This window comes from Phalacrocorax carbo, chromosome 1, assembly GCF_963921805.1.
Source record: "Phalacrocorax carbo chromosome 1, bPhaCar2.1, whole genome shotgun sequence".
NCBI lineage: Eukaryota > Metazoa > Chordata > Aves > Suliformes > Phalacrocoracidae > Phalacrocorax > Phalacrocorax carbo.
The window spans coordinates 134,829,957-134,845,825 of NC_087513.1; the positions used below are offsets into that span (position 1 = coordinate 134,829,957).

Sequence of the window (15,869 nt, forward strand, 5' to 3'; positions counted from 1 at the left end):
ATTTCCCAACATTTCACGTCTGTACACTATTCAGATCAGCAATGAAAGCATTGTTTTTTCAAATACTACATTTCATAAATTAGACCACACAAAAAAGCTGGTGAAAATTTGATCTTTTTCCTCACTGGCACTTTGATGTGCTGGAGAAATGAATGGGGTTCAGGAAAACCAGTACTTTAAAAGTGCTGAGTCAATATTTAAGAAAAGATTCAGTTTGATAAAAAAGTTTCATTTTAAGGAAATAAAAACAACTAGATTTTTCATTCAGTTTTTTAAGATGTTAAATTCCTTAGTGATTTTTAAGGTTAGTAGAGTATCTTTATTAGAATATCTTTGATGAAATTAACAGAAATTTGGAAAGAAAATCTTTCAAACAAAAATAAAATGGGAAAATGTCATTTTCTCACATTTAAAAATAAGTGTGGCTGAATCAAATTCTAATTTCAATTTTTTTTTTCATTTTACCCATCTTTTCCTTTACAAATTGGCAATAGTTACCATTAGAGCAATCAATAGAAAAAATAGAATAATGCTCACCAGTGTTGTAATGTTTTGTGCAATAACCAAGTTCTTTATCTTCTTTCAGAATAAACTGTGGCAGGGTTAAACCCTCTGCAACTTGCACAGGTCCATCACTTAGCCACTCAAATATCAGGTCATTCATAGTGTAGCCAACTACAATAAAGAAATCAGAGTTCGTTAGATGGTAACTGACTAGAAAACAACAAATCAAATACTATTATGTCTGAGAAGCATGTCTTTTATGGCAATACATGTTACCTCAGTTATATTTTTAGACTGATTAACAACAGCACTATTGCTGCTAGTTACCAGTTACTCTTACTGCACTATTACTGTACTAAGAGCAACAAGTAACACCCTTATGTTCTGAAATACTGCCCTGGTTTGCCACTGAAAAATAATTTTGCTGGCCCATCAAAGATACTGTTTACAACTGAAATGACATTTCTCTGTGCTTATGTGTCATTCTGCATTTTGCTTTATTTTCATCATTCTTTGATGATGTAATTGGTGGGCACCAAGAAAACACAGATTTCTAGACTGCAGAATGCTAGGCCCTTACCAAAAATAAAACTGCAGCTTTTGTAAACCTGTCAACCTACCACTAAGAGGTGCAGAGGGGAAAGAGAGCCTTCAGTTCACTGAAGTCTCTTTTTGACTGCAATGGCTACATATTTCTGGGCAAATTAAACAAGCTGTGTGCTGACACACTTAAAAAAGCTGTGTTCTGACAGCTACGTGGTACAGATGAGTGTGTGGCGGTACCTAAGTACATGCCTTGGCCGTAATCAGCTTACTAGCATAAGCATACCTACAGGACCTCTGCTTCATCAGGTATGTTGCTTCCATTTTTCAAAAGACCATAGCATGTCTTGATCAGACATTGCTAATCCCTGTCTGTGTAGTAATTGCTCTTACTTTCCTGAGATTTAATTTCTCCTGCACGGCATCACTGTGGCTATCCCTGGAAGTGATGCAGCCCTGATGGGTGAGGTGATGTGCCCTAAGAGGGGAAAAGGGAAGGGAGCAGGAACATCACAGAGACAGGGGACCCTCATGGTACGGTGCTGGACAGTTAAAGCACTGTTCCTCTGTGATTTTCCCTTACAAAATAGGAATATTGAGTCTCATCACACAAATACAATAATGAAGACACTATCTAACCACCAAATGTTACGGTAAAATCTTGTTCTTCACTAGATAAAGCAATTGGACACTCACAGCTCTCTAGCTGCATTGTACATGTCTGTACATCCATAGGAAAATTCTTCAAGTCCATGGGACAGGATAAGGTTAAGGTAAGCCTAAAATTGGAGGGAAAAAAAAAAAAAGAAGCTATTGTTAGAAATCTACAGGTTTTATCCAAAGACCCATATTTAGAGTTTAAAGGATCAAGACCAAATATTAGCACCTCAGAGGCTGGACTCACTCTTCTCTGAGCTTTTAAGGACATGAGAGCTGTGAAGACAGAGAGGGTAAGCAAACCAGGCATTCGCTGGCTGCGTTGGGTGAGCAGAACAGGAAAAGAGAAGACAACATTAAGATAGCAAGAAATGCTCTCCACTAATGTACCAGTGAATGTTTTATGTATAATACTGAACCCAAATAATGCAAAAGCTGAAATGACTGATCATGGGACACATTTTTAATCTTTGTTTTGGAAAAACAAAGGAACAAACAAGAAACTCAGGTTTTTTTTCAACAGAGAGTGCTTTTGCTGTGTATTTGTGTATTTCCAGCCCTTCATTCTTACTGCTTAGCCATTAAAAGAAAAAAAAAAACATACAGTAAAAGCTAGAATCACATAGCATTAAAAGATAAAGAGTGCAGACGGAAGAAAGTAAGACTAAAGGAACATTATCATACAAACTAAATTTCTCTTTTAATTTTTAAGTTGTTATTGTCCCAGATAAAACATAATTTTACTTGGAAGGAAATATCCTTAATGTTTCTTTCTTTCTTGTATTTTTTTAGTTCAGTTTACTTTTTCACATTTGATTGAAATCTGTTTCAAGACTTCTCCTTTGCTTTATTTCTTTTCTTGTTTGTGTGGGGAGAAGAAACCATTTTAATAAACCAAGATGCTGGAATTCCATAATTACAAACAACTGACTGCTTTGAAAAACAGAAGAATTGTTAAGCTTTTGGGTTAACCCATATGAAAAGAGTACATTTTTATTACAGATTACCTTCATCACAAAAACCACTTTGACACAAAGAAAGCAAATAAACAAAAACCTCTGCGACCATTTACCATCAAGGACGAGAACTAGAATGACTGATCTGAAGGTACACTGAAACATTAACACAGTGCAATGAGAATAAGTTTTTAATTATGCCAGGGAAACCATGGGCCAACCGCTAACCTTGAAAGTATGTTGTTCCACAGACAATTGCAATCTGTATGAAGAAATACTTCACTAAGCTCTGTCTCCTATAGTAATTTTATGCATCTGACTACATGCAGCTGATTCAAGCTCTTTCAGTCTGTTTCTTCATCATGTGAATTTTTTGGAATGGCCTGACTGGGCCTTCTAGTCTTATTATCCTGACACCAAGTCCCTATGACAAGATGATGATATTTAGGTAATTGAGATCACAATGGTCTCAGCCTGATCAAAAATCCCATTCAACATCTCTGCTTTTGCCTATTTGTCGGCTACCTAGAGAAAGTCACATTATTTTCCGCTTGACACGGTCTTCAGTGTACAAGACAATAATATCGCAAAATTAAAGATTATTTGTCTGTGGGAGTGAAGAGCACTGAGATGAAGAAAAGCCCCCAGTAGTCCTCTCAACACTGCCATAGTAAATAAACTCCCATTTAACCTTTGGGAGCAAATAGCATAAGCATTAAAAAAAAAATCAGTCATCTAGATAAAAAAGTATATTTAGTAGACATATAAATGTCATTGAAAATCTGCCCTTTACTAATTTAAATATTTTAAGTACCCTGCAAATGTTAACTAGCCTCATTTTTACTAGGTAATTTCCTGGATTAAAGATTTAGCAATTTAAATAGCTCATCGCCAGTATTAACAAAAGGCTGCTTCTGCCTTTTTTAATGAAATGTTGATATATCAAACTCTCTTCATTTCAGTCATCTTCTGAATATGGCCTAGATGTTTTAAGTTCATTTCAAACATGTCTTTACACAAATGCAGCCTTTCTAAATACGTCATTTGTATTCATTGAAGTAGGCATGGCCTACCCCACCCCTTAGATTTTCTGCTGACTGTGCTTCCTTCCTTCCCCCTTCATCCTTTTCTACTCCTCAAAACCCTCAAAAAATCTGAGGGTTTGACTACTTACATGGGCAGGGGGGTGTCTTTTTTATTAGTCTAATATCAAACTTATGAGAACACAAATACATCCAGTTGAAGCTTTCAGGTGTGCCAGGGATAAACTGATCTATCGCCACTGATGTTAGGTAGAAATATCTTTTTTTTTTTTTCCTGGAGGTGAGCTGAGAAAATGGTCATTATGTTGGTTCACACAAAGGTTGACATCTCTTCTTTCTCTTCCTAACCAATGGTGTCTTTCATGACAACTGAATTTTTCTCTGCTTACCCTGAAAAATGGAAAATAATTTCTACATGCCCTTATAACTTTACCTTTACTACCTCATCTCAGCAGAGTAGCCATTCATAGTTAACATCTTTGTCTCCGTAATCACTTTTGCTAGGGGTAATGCAAGTGTTGAACCCAAAGCTTATTGCCTGGTATCGCCCACAGCTCCATTGATTTTCAACAAGATTACTACACGCTAAATGTTCAGCTGCTGGAGTCTGAAATAGCTCTGGTGAAGCCCATGGTGGTGGGCTGATTTATAGCAGTTGTCTCTTTTTCAGTAAAGGTATGATCCCGCAAGTGTTTCCAAACCCAGGTGCCATGTCAGTACTTATATATTTACATTAATAAGAAAACAGGATCAGAAACTGAAAGTGTTAGGCAGATACAGCTACCCACATTGCCTATAATAACAGTGTCATTGACAGAAAATGTTTCAGGAAAGTGGATGTCTCACACTTGGCAAATTCAAGAAGAGCCCCTGGAGATTTGGTGCAAAGTACAAGTTTAACTGGCAATTACACTGATGAATAATTTAATCATTAATAAAACAGAATAAACTGCTATAGAACAATTATTTTAATTTTCAGGCACCCTGCCACCAAGGCATTTGAGATGCATAAACAACAGATTTGGTGACGTAGCACCATAAAACACTGATGGGAAGAGTCTTACGACAATCTGTGTAAAGCTGAAAGGAGAAGCAGCTGACCAAGTACTCAAATTTGTCTTCAGTTACCTGAGCACCCTTTAGCTCCTGTTAACCAGGCTGAGGTTGCACAGCTCGCTCAGTGAGAGCTCTGGGGTTGGACACATTATATTTTAGGCTACATTATAGGAGAGAGTCACATCTCCAGCATGCCAGCACTTCAGGTACATCAGGGGCAGCAAGCCACCCTGGAGGAGGGAGGAAAGTTGCTCTCTTGTCTCCCTCCCCACTCCCTCACCCATCCCACAGTCAAGGAAAAATTGAGCCCTGGAATAGTAAGACCAAAACAAAATGCAGACTCAGAGCCAGAAAACAAAGAATGAGCAATTAGGTGGCACTGTGACAAAAATAATTAAAAAATAAATCAATAATATTACTGAGAAACACTGTGGCAGAGGCAGGGCTGTAACCCAAGTACTCCAGGGCAACACGGCCAGTCAAACTTTGGACCCTCTTCCCTCATACACTAGGTAAGTCCTTTTGAGCAGCATCTGCTGATATTTTAAATGCTTTCAAAGTACAGTGGGCACTGCTGTGATTGCTTCACTCAACATTTCAGTCAACCTCTCCTCTTTCATCCCCAGGTTTCACCAGAATATCTTGAGAAATCATTTAGACTTGGACTGTGGGTCTGTCTCTCTTCCCACCCTAGCTCAACATCTTCCATTTCTGGTCACCCCAGAAATCCCTTTATAGCATCGTTCAGAAGTCCATATTTCGCACTTCTGCAGGCAGGGAGGCCTCCTTTGTTACAGAAGCCAGAATAAGTCATCTCATGGTTAAAAAAAACAACCACCTGGCAACATGATATTAATCAGAAACGCTCATGCTGGTGGTCTTTAACACCTGAACACGTTGTTTTGCAATGTTTGTGTTTTCTCCAGATGGAAGCAGACATGCCCTCAGGTGGGCCAGCAGCAGAGCCCAGCACAGGCACTACTGCTGCCCTAACTGTAGCAGCTGTAGCCAGCCATCGTCCTCCAAGGAAAAGCCAGTGGAGGGGGTGACTGGTGACACATGTGCAGCTGAGGGAGCTCAGAGGTATTTACATGCAGTGCAATCAAGTCCTGAACGCAGCAATGGGGCTGACACACTGTGCTTCCTAGTCAATCCTTCACACATTCCTGCCCTTGTCCTGTCCTTTCTGTGGCCCTGAACATACTTTCCCCATCTCCTCCTATGTTTGCCCATCTACACGACATCTCTTCCAGAGACACCTACATGACCCAGAGCCCAGCCTCTCTCTTCTGCATCCTAGTCTGTCCTCCTACACTTTTCCCCTCCTTTTCCTGTTGCCCTCTCTTTTACCCTGGTTCCTGCCAAATCCCACCCCCACCTTTCTTCAGGGTGTTAAGCCTTGAGGCCAGCCCACTCATTGACGCCTAATCCCTAAAGCAGCCACCATCAGTGAAGGGTAAGGTCCTTTAACATAAAAAAATTCAATAGGAATAAAATGTTCATAAACAGATTGTTCTCAAGATAATCTCCAATCTCTTTCCTTCTCTTAGAGGTTTTGAATGCTGATACTTATCACCAACATGCCACTTCTCTGATAATCTCACCCTACAAAAACCTCTCATCATGCTACATGTACAGATTGCTTGTGAATGGTCTGCAGCACAAAACTGAAGAACTTCTAGTATTAAACCTTTACAGAACTGGGTTTACACATTACATAATCCAAGAATCCTTTTTGATAAATTTAAGAGTATACCTAATTTTAACTGGGATTTGACGTATTGCCTAATCTGCAGCAAACGTTAAACTGTATTCTAACCCACTTCCTTATAAGCAGCTACCATGCCTTAGGCACTCACCCAAAACGTCCCTTGATCTGAGTGACAACTCTCACCCCGGAGGAGGACATTGATCCCACAAGAGAAAGGCCCTGTGGATCACAATAAGAGGTGTCTGATGACAAGGGGAATATAATTTACATTAATTATCCTTGCAGGTGGGGTGGTTTATGAGTGGGCTACAGAATAACAGCCTCCTCCTGTTAAGTATAGAAGTATTGTTGGAAATTTAAAATTTAAAAGGGTACATGTCTCTTCCATCTCAAAAAAAAAAGCATGATTGTCTCCTCATAAGCATGAATAGCAACAAATGCCTCACCATGAGCAGGCATGGTATCAAAAATAACATTTTGTTTCTATTCTTATCCCTTCTTTCTTTCAAGCTACACCCATCTGCAGCTCAGCTGTTGGGACAGGAGACTTCACAACCTAGGATTTTATGGTGCAAATACGAGAATACAAGTAGTAGATCCATGGTCACTCCTAACACTGGCCATGTGCCATTTTTATTAAAAGTCTTAGACCTGGCAAAGCCTGCAGTGTTGGGTTTGGTGAGACAAGTGGGAGTTGTGGGTTTTTTTAAGTATTGCTAATTCTAAAGATGCTATCATAAATAGCAACATAGCTGGTATTTTTCTTAAAGGTCCAAGCTGACAATAAAGGTAAAAATATTCTTAGCGATATATTTTTCTTTGGAAGATTAAATTCCTGATCCTTATAGCTGCTGAAATAACATTAAAATATTACCTAAGCACAAGCAGACAAAGTTCCCCATTAAACTGGCAGGGGAGATGGAGTTGCACAGCAACCATGACAGCATTGCATGAGACAGGAGTAAATGCCATTCAGACTAGTGGCACTGAAACAGGGAGGAGAATCTAAAATCTCCTTATATTCCTCCCAGCCCTCTCTCTTGGATGATTTGTGCCTGAAAGGACACACACACACTGTTCATGTATCAGAAGGCCAAAAAAAAAAAATTTCCCAGTGATATTCTTTTTTTGAAGGGCTTTTCATTCTGTAGTCCACCTCATTATTTTTTCAGGGACCTGACTCATCATTTCGAATGTCAATTCTGATAATTTTCACAGTCTCCAGGCTTTGTCCTGTTAAATGGAACAGTCAAACTGTCTGCTTTTTCCCTTATTTTTGAGGAGTCCTGGAATTCCTCTCTAATATTAGTCATGTTCTGCAGCTTCATTTCTGTCAGATGGGAACAGGCCAAAGTCAAGCTTAGAGGAGATGTGGAGCCTCCTCTGCTATGGTAAAATGCGAGGTGTAGGTTGGAGTTTCACGTACTGCTGTTTATAAGCGTGTTCTCGCTCCCTCCAGTGCTTTGCTTTGCTTCATGTGCAGCTTAACGACACAGCAGCTGGCACAGAGCGGGTGGTGGATTTCTCATTACAGGCATCCCACTTCTCATTGTAATGCAATCATTGTCTATAGATACACAATGCCAGCACATGAACTGCCAGCAAATTATTTTCCAATTATTGCTCAAGCAAATCTATGAAATTAAATTCAAGTATGATTCCATGTAACAGTTACATTAGGTAACCACCTGTTTCCTTTCCATGAAGAACATTATTTCATCTGTGCTTTCTCCTCTGTCGTTTTCTATCTTAATTTTCCTGCAGTGTGTGTTTAGTATTATGTTTCTTTACTCCTGGCATACTGACATTGATGTTCTAAGCCATGTATTGCAATGCAATTGGCAAAAGACCTTCGTCCCTGGAAGCATGTTCCAGCAAAGCATGGGGGTTTGTACTTTGTACCATTTAGAAAGGGGTCCCACACCTACATCATTTTACACCTTACCTTTAACTGCTCCAGTGCAAGTCCAATGGGTAAATGGAGCCACTAACAATCAAGGACAGGCATTGCCATTACCCCTAAGGAGAGCGGGTACGCAGGCATGTGTCTCAGCTATGCAACTATCCCACTGGCTTGGACATCTAGAAGTAACCACCCACCGATATCTTTTGATCCTGTCAGGCAAGAACAACTTTATGCTTACAAATTGGTCTCCAACAGCATTTCCCACTTTTTTACTTACAACAAAGCCTTCCTTTTTATTTGAGACACAGGAATATAGGGCTGTAGAAAAGACATCCTGGGCCATCAGATCTTGTCATCTGCTGTCACACACAGTCACATCATCTAATCCTTTTCAAAAATGATCAAGGTTCATTTAGTGATACCTAGTTCCAACACACCCCCCACCATTTCTGCTGGAATATTGTTCTAGGATTTCAAGGTGTATACGGATAGAAACTTTATACGTTCCACTTTAGGCTTACTTATGACCAGTTCAGAGCCATTTGTTCTGCTGGCAGCATTGTCCTTCAGCCTAAGTAGCTCTTCTGTTGTGTTTGTATTTACCTCACCTCCAGTGGTCTTGTGTGTCAGCTGGAGACATGCATGGCATTAGAGGAAGAAGCAAGGCAGTACACATTCAGGTATAATGTCCCTATCACAGCTTTGCCATAGATGCCTCATGAAGTGAAAAAGCAACTAATTTTGTGTCATTAAAATGTAAATTATTCTTTCCTTAAGCAGGATGATCAATAGGGTTTTGACAATAGCTGTGCTAGTTGCATAACGAAGTACCTGTATTAGGCTTTATTATTTATTTAGTAGTTTTTATTATTTGTTATGCAAAACAAGTACTTTAGATACAACAGAAGAATAAGGGTATTGGAAACCCAAGGCTAGATCCTCACTCTGGATTTTTAAATTGTGAGGGAGTGAGAAAGACAAGAGTGGGTGATGGGAGGGTGCAGTTAACAGTATTAGGAAACTACCACAAAAGATGTGAAGATTCTCAGGCCATTTAATTAAAAGACCCCAAAAGGAAGGAGGGTGGGGGTGGAAGGAGAGGCAGGAGTAAAGGCAAGAAGGAAAGAAAAAGGATGGGTGAAAAGTGGGCAGCTAATGATAATCCAAGGACATTGGGTTCAGCCATAATGAGAACGGCTGCTTATCCCACGAGAGGCTGCAATTTTTTAGCTTCTGAAACCATTGTTATTATTGTAATCATGCCCCTGGGAAGACAAATTTGTCAAACTCACTGGATTCACATAACACACAGCCACAATTTGGGAAGTCACTGTGTCCCAGTAACATTGTGCAGTTTAATAAAGTCTAGTGATTCTAGCACTATTTATATAATGTCTATAAGTGTTCTGCCTATAGTATATAATAGTTGTCAAACCCAAAACTTCTTTAGATATGTGCTCTATTTCAGTTAGTGTTTCTGCACCGTACTGATTATTCTTCAATGCTTTTTTTTTTTTCTTTACCATGGAAAAGTTACTTTAAGGTATACAAAGACGTTTTATGCTTTTGGAAAATCAGGGTAGTGAGCATGGGACAGTGCACGGTTTTGCCAATGGAAGAACTAAACAATTTTCTATGAAAATGTTCCTGTGCTGATTAAGATTAACTTCCAAGGGAAAATCCCCTCCTTGTTAATATCAGTATTATTCTGGTTGGAGCTGAGGTAATAAATATGATTGTGTGAGGTTGGAGAGAGGGGTTCCTACATAGTAAACAGCCGTGTCGATCATGAAAGAAGTCTCTCTACTCCCCCCTCTGCTAATCTGTCACATGGAAAGACAATGCTGCTAGTAAAGTCCAAATCCTCTTAAATCCCAACATTAGATTGTAAAATAAAATTGAAGCCATCAAATTAAAGCACAGAATGCACACAGGGCTGTAGAACATAACATTTCCTACCACTGTTAGGCTAGTCTGTGCTATGCCATGGACGATTTACACACAACGATGTCATCAAAGGTAAATGGAGCTTCATTATCATATAGGTGATAAGGTATTTACTCCAAAATTATTTTAGAAAATGCATGCCTGACTTCACTGTAACATAGCAACATATTCTGTAATAGCCACACTAAAGATCTAAGATCTGATCTTATTTGAAATCAAAATATTTCAGAAGGATAATGGACTCTTTTCCCTATGAATAATCTGTTGCAGAGGGACTAGCAGTGTTACCTACGTATTTCCTTAATCTGCTTTATATTTCATTCCCACAGGTCAAAGAACACAGGTACAGAGGAGACTGCAAAACACAGAAGTTTCACTCAGAAAAACTGGATTATAAAATGCTATATATTATTCTGATGATTTACGTGAGGGACATGGTAATCGTAACTCATAATTCAAAATGGTGTGTGGGTTGGTGGGGGTGCATGGGGAAGTAGACTCAGTGCTCTGTCACTCAGCACTATGGCCACATTGGGAAGAGTTGATTTAGGAAACTCCTGAGTAAGGCAGCTGGCACAGGGGGTAGCATTGCAAATAAATGTGCTGTTTTCACAGATATTTCTCTTTGGTTGCATAAGCAGGCAAGGGCTTTTGCATGTGCCAACTCATCCTGTCAGCTACTTGTTGCCGAACGGAGGGGCTAGTAATCACTCCCAGAACAGCTGCACAAATAGAAAGCAATCTAATAGCTTGAATTTTCTGTTTCATAGTGCCCTAACAGCACAGTACTGCTCTATAGTAGACACTCTGCCTTCATCCATAATAACATCTAACAGTTAAATCTAGGTCAAGAGTTGAAACCATGAAGAACTAATTGTCTACATAACTGTGATGCTTCTTGCACTATGCAGACAAATGAAGACAGAAAAACAGGTATTTTGAAAGACTTAAGGAAATTCATTCTGGGTATTTCACTGCTTTTTGAACAGGAATAGCAAAAATGGGGGGAGTAATATAATTTGTGAGCTTGCAGAAATCTCCCCCCTAGGATTCCAAGAGGCTGTCTTGTCAAATTATGCAACACCTCCTAAAATCCTTGTATATTTAAAAAATATTAAATAATCTGCTTTGTGTCTCCTTCTGGCTCAATGCACTGGCACTACATTTCAGAGTACAGCTCAACAACTTTATAGGGCAATTGCGAGTGTTTTCTGGAGCAGCAGGTAGTTACAGGCCCTTTACCTTTCTGACCAGTATATTCTAGGTTCAATGCCATAGATCAATATTAAAGTTGAGTTACATCACCTTCTGTATCAAGCTCATACAGCTAAGTTGTACTGAAAATATTAAAAGGAGAGGGAGGCAATTAATGGGGAAAAGAAAAAAAAAACACCAAAAAAACCCCCAAACCTTAAATAAAACCATTCCACTTCATATCACTTTGCTAAAATAAGCTATTTGGCAGATGCTAATATTCTGAGCTGGCTGGCAGCCCAAACTGTGTTTGTGGGACTCAGGTAGCACAAATGGGTGGCTCAGAGAGAATACAAGGCCTCCTGTGAGGTTATTTAACATTTTCCTGATGTCCCAGGTGTCCACAACGGGCCAGAGAAGATACAGTCCTCACCTCTGGAACATAAAATTAGTGTAGCAGAGTATACAATGCAAAATCCACATGTCATAGAGAACATGACTGACAGGAACAGGTTTCTTGGTATCATCACATAGCACTGCCACTCCTTCCAAGCGCATAGACCCCTACAAAATCCAGTTCATGAAGAGATCATTCAAGGGTTGGGAGTGGATGAGTCACAGGCATCTGGGGGGGTGACGTTATGTGGCTTCTGATTTTAACTCTCATTTTTTCAGCTTACAAAATATACACATCTTAAGCTAATTTTATTGAACAGTGCTATAATAAACCCTTCTTGGTGACTGCTTTCTGCAGAGGGCTTTAAAATAAAAGTTGCAGCTATTTAACTGTTTTGCAGCTCAAAGAGTGCAACTGAGACTTATCTTGACTAAAGCGTAGTTGTTCGCTGAATATAACTTTGCTGTAACTGCTGACTTCTCAAAATACATGTACCTCTAAAAGCTGTTGATACATCGCCAGTGGCAATAGCATATATCTGTGGTACTGAGTAGTGCTGAGCTCCCCCCACCCCAAGGTTCTAGTTCTCTCTGCAGCACCCAAAGGTTTAGACCAGTTATCCAGTTATCGAGCCTCAGGTTCTATATAGCATATGTAGCGTGTATCTGAGATCAAAACAAATACCAAGGTAGTCATTTGAGCATACAGCAAATATCTAAATATAGGTTTAGACTGCCAAACTTATATGATTCATAGGTGGGTACATCAACCATCAACAACTGGCTTTATTTTCTATATACCAACTCCCAGGGAATTAAATATAGATCTAGGAGTCTGCAAACATGAGCATCATAACTAATTATTGTAAAGTAAACTGTAATGGAAATCTATGTCATGCCTACCATCACCAGTAAACGCAGAATGGCTTATCGCTTCCTGAAAGAAGGACAAAGAGCCTCAGGCTTACCACAAGAGGTGAGATAACTCCCAGAGCTAAGCACTGTGGTGGGGCTAATGCATGTGTCAAAGCCTCACTGACCCTGCCATGACTTATCTGAGAACCAAGATCCTACAACAAGTGTCTTTTAGTAAAATATGGACCAAGAGATCTAGTCCCAGGTGACTTTCCAAATTCTTTTCAGAAAGGGCAGGATTGGCCTCTGAGAGCACTTAACAGCATAAGCCAGTTGTGCCTCCTGCTTAGCATATTTCCATGGTTTTGGTGCACTACACAGGGAAGAAGAATACCACTGTCATATAATACACACACCTTGCTTCTTACCCATTAATTACCGGGAACAGTTCTAAACCCATTTTATGCAGAAAGAAATTTATATTTATGTGAGATTAACTTGTCCTTGATTTTATTAAATTTGGAAATATGACAAAACAGCCCACACTGCTACTTCTCAGACATCTTTGTAAAGTGCTTTAAACATTTACAGAACCCTAAATGCTAATTGTTAAATATCGTGATGCCAGGCTAAGTGTTAGTGGTGCAGTAGTGAAAATGGCAGCATTATAACATTTTCAATGTACCGAAACAAATCACTAAAATGTTCCTGTTTTTTTCTGCATAGCCCAACTAAAAGCGACCAGTAACACACAGAGGCATCTAGCTCAGTATGTCGAGAATAAAGACAAGTTTTTTTCACTACTTCTGACTTCAAATTTCCATACTCTGGAAAAATTTCTTCACTGTAAAGTATCATTCAAAATAACGTGCCGTGCTAGAGGTGCCAGGTAAGCCTTTCTTACTGCGGTGCGATTCATATGAGAAACAATGAGCTTTGCTTAGTACTCCGTTGGAATACTGCTTACTTTGCTTCAGATTAATTTGCACTTAGGTTTGGGAATTTTACAAATGTGATATGAAAGCTCAAAATATTACTTTTCCCAGATGGACAAACATCAGGAATATTATCCATCTGCATTCAGAACAGCACACAACTGCACTGTTTCCTCCAATAAGATGGTGCCTGATGTCATTCAAACAGACGCATTCGTTTCTTTCCCAGGGTGAAAAAAGAAGTATTTGTAAGTGACAGCATGTTTATCACTCTACTAATACTAATTTCTTCCTTGTATCCTATTATTTTTCTCAAACTGTTCAGGTACACCAATATGAAACCTTTCTCAGTAAACGTTTACATTCTACATTGCTTAATCCATCCAAATATTATTGAGGTCTTATCAAGGAATCTCCACTAGAGTTAAATAAATGGAGGAAGTTCCATGTTATTACTTATTTATTTAGCATCCTAAAAAACACAGACGTCCTGATCCTAGATCAATAAGAATTCCTTACTGGAAATGCAGGCCACAAACAGAATGCCCAGTTAGAAACAACTGCCTTCTGAACTAATCTTGCTTACAGATTAATAAATTCACTAAACAACCTGTTAAACAAATACTATCATGTTTACTTTCTACAATGCAAGAAAGGCAAAAGCTGAGAAGCATTCCCAGGCACAAATAAAACACAATAATTACTTTTTTTAAACAATTGTAAGAGCGATAATACAGTGTTACGCATTTTTGACTACCTATATTAAGCAATTAATGGTGCACAGTAAGCTGAGTGTCAAATAAATACTGTAGATTATTTGCTGCTGTTTATGCCTGTGCGATGCAATTCTGATTCTCTGCATATGTCCCATTTCATCAGGTCATATCAAATCATGTTTTGTCAGTGTTTATTAATTCAGCCTAGATCCAGTCACATGACACACACTTCAATGCACTTAGTATTAAAAAATGCTTTCCGTAGTTCCAGTTATTTTAAAATTCGAATAGATACATCTGATTACCCAGTGACTTACATGTCAAGTTTGTTGTATTTCAAGCATGTTTTTACTTTAGGTGTTGAACAGTCATTCAAAACACTATTCCCCTTTACTTTTAAATTGCAACCCACAAACTACTGAAGAGTTGATTTCCTCTCTTTGTGAGAGGAGTGACTTGAACTAACACTAATGGGAATTAGTGAGGCGTACCATTAAAGTATTAGAGAGCCTGAAGTCTCCAACAAGGCTAAGAAGTACTGCTGTGCCACTTATAGGCTATTTTGTGAAAAGTAAAAGCTTAGCAAGGGAACGTTGGCAAAATTTCTTTTTACCCTGCTATGATTAAGTCTCATTTCAGTTGTACACATGGGACAACAAAAATTAAAGTATGCACATTATGTTCTGTAAGCCTAGTTACATCCAGAAAAACAGGGATGAGGGGAAAGAAGGGAATGAAGAGAAAAAAGAAAAAGTTAACTGGCTTACCTGATACTGTACAAGACTTTTCCCGTTTTAGAAATCCTCAGCAACTTGTTGTCTGTTGTGACATCATGGAAGTTTGCTCCCTTCTCATTGGCAAAGAATAAATCTGGCTTCCAAATAGAGTCCAACATAGAAGGATCCAAATCCAAGGAATCATCGGGATATTCGCTGTAAGCCAGACGTGAGTCGTTCCACTGCTGTCTCAAAAAAATGTTCACTCTGTAGTCCTACAGAAATGCCATGTGAAAAGGTTACTAAGCCACTTACCAAAACTGGAAACCCACGTTAGCTTTCTTTATGCTCTTAGACTTACTACAGTACCAGCATTACAGCAAACATTTATGTTATCCTTTGAATATAAGAGTTATCATTTGAAAATAAAGCAGTCTAAATGCTGTATTGAACCAAACAAACACAACTGGTACATTTTCCAAATCAAAATTACTTCAGTGATGGAAAAAATATTAACTGTAACATCCAAAATTAAATATAACCCTCTTTCAAATGTTACGGATTTACTCAGAGGTACTTAGAAAGTCAAAAAGCATTGCAGCTAGATATATACAATTTCAACAAAGATTGTATAAAACTACTAATATAAATAAATTGCTTCCAATATGTAAATCAATTGTTTCTAATGTACTTATCAATAGTTGCTAATTCCAGTAAAGCCGAATTTGTATAGA

At 38.7% G+C, this 15,869-nt stretch overlaps 1 protein-coding gene across 1 annotated transcript in view; it reads right to left on the minus strand.

Annotated features, from left to right (window-relative positions):
- Positions 1–15,869, minus strand: part of GLRA2 (glycine receptor alpha 2) — a 128,197-nt gene that overhangs the window by 83,907 nt on the left and 28,421 nt on the right. The window contains exons 4-6 of the mRNA XM_064475090.1: positions 15,187–15,410; positions 1,744–1,826; positions 538–675 (exon numbers count right to left, since the gene is read on the minus strand). Of these exons, the coding sequence (XP_064331160.1) occupies positions 538–675; positions 1,744–1,826; positions 15,187–15,410 (445 nt within the window). The remainder of the gene's footprint in view (positions 1–537; positions 676–1,743; positions 1,827–15,186; positions 15,411–15,869) is intronic.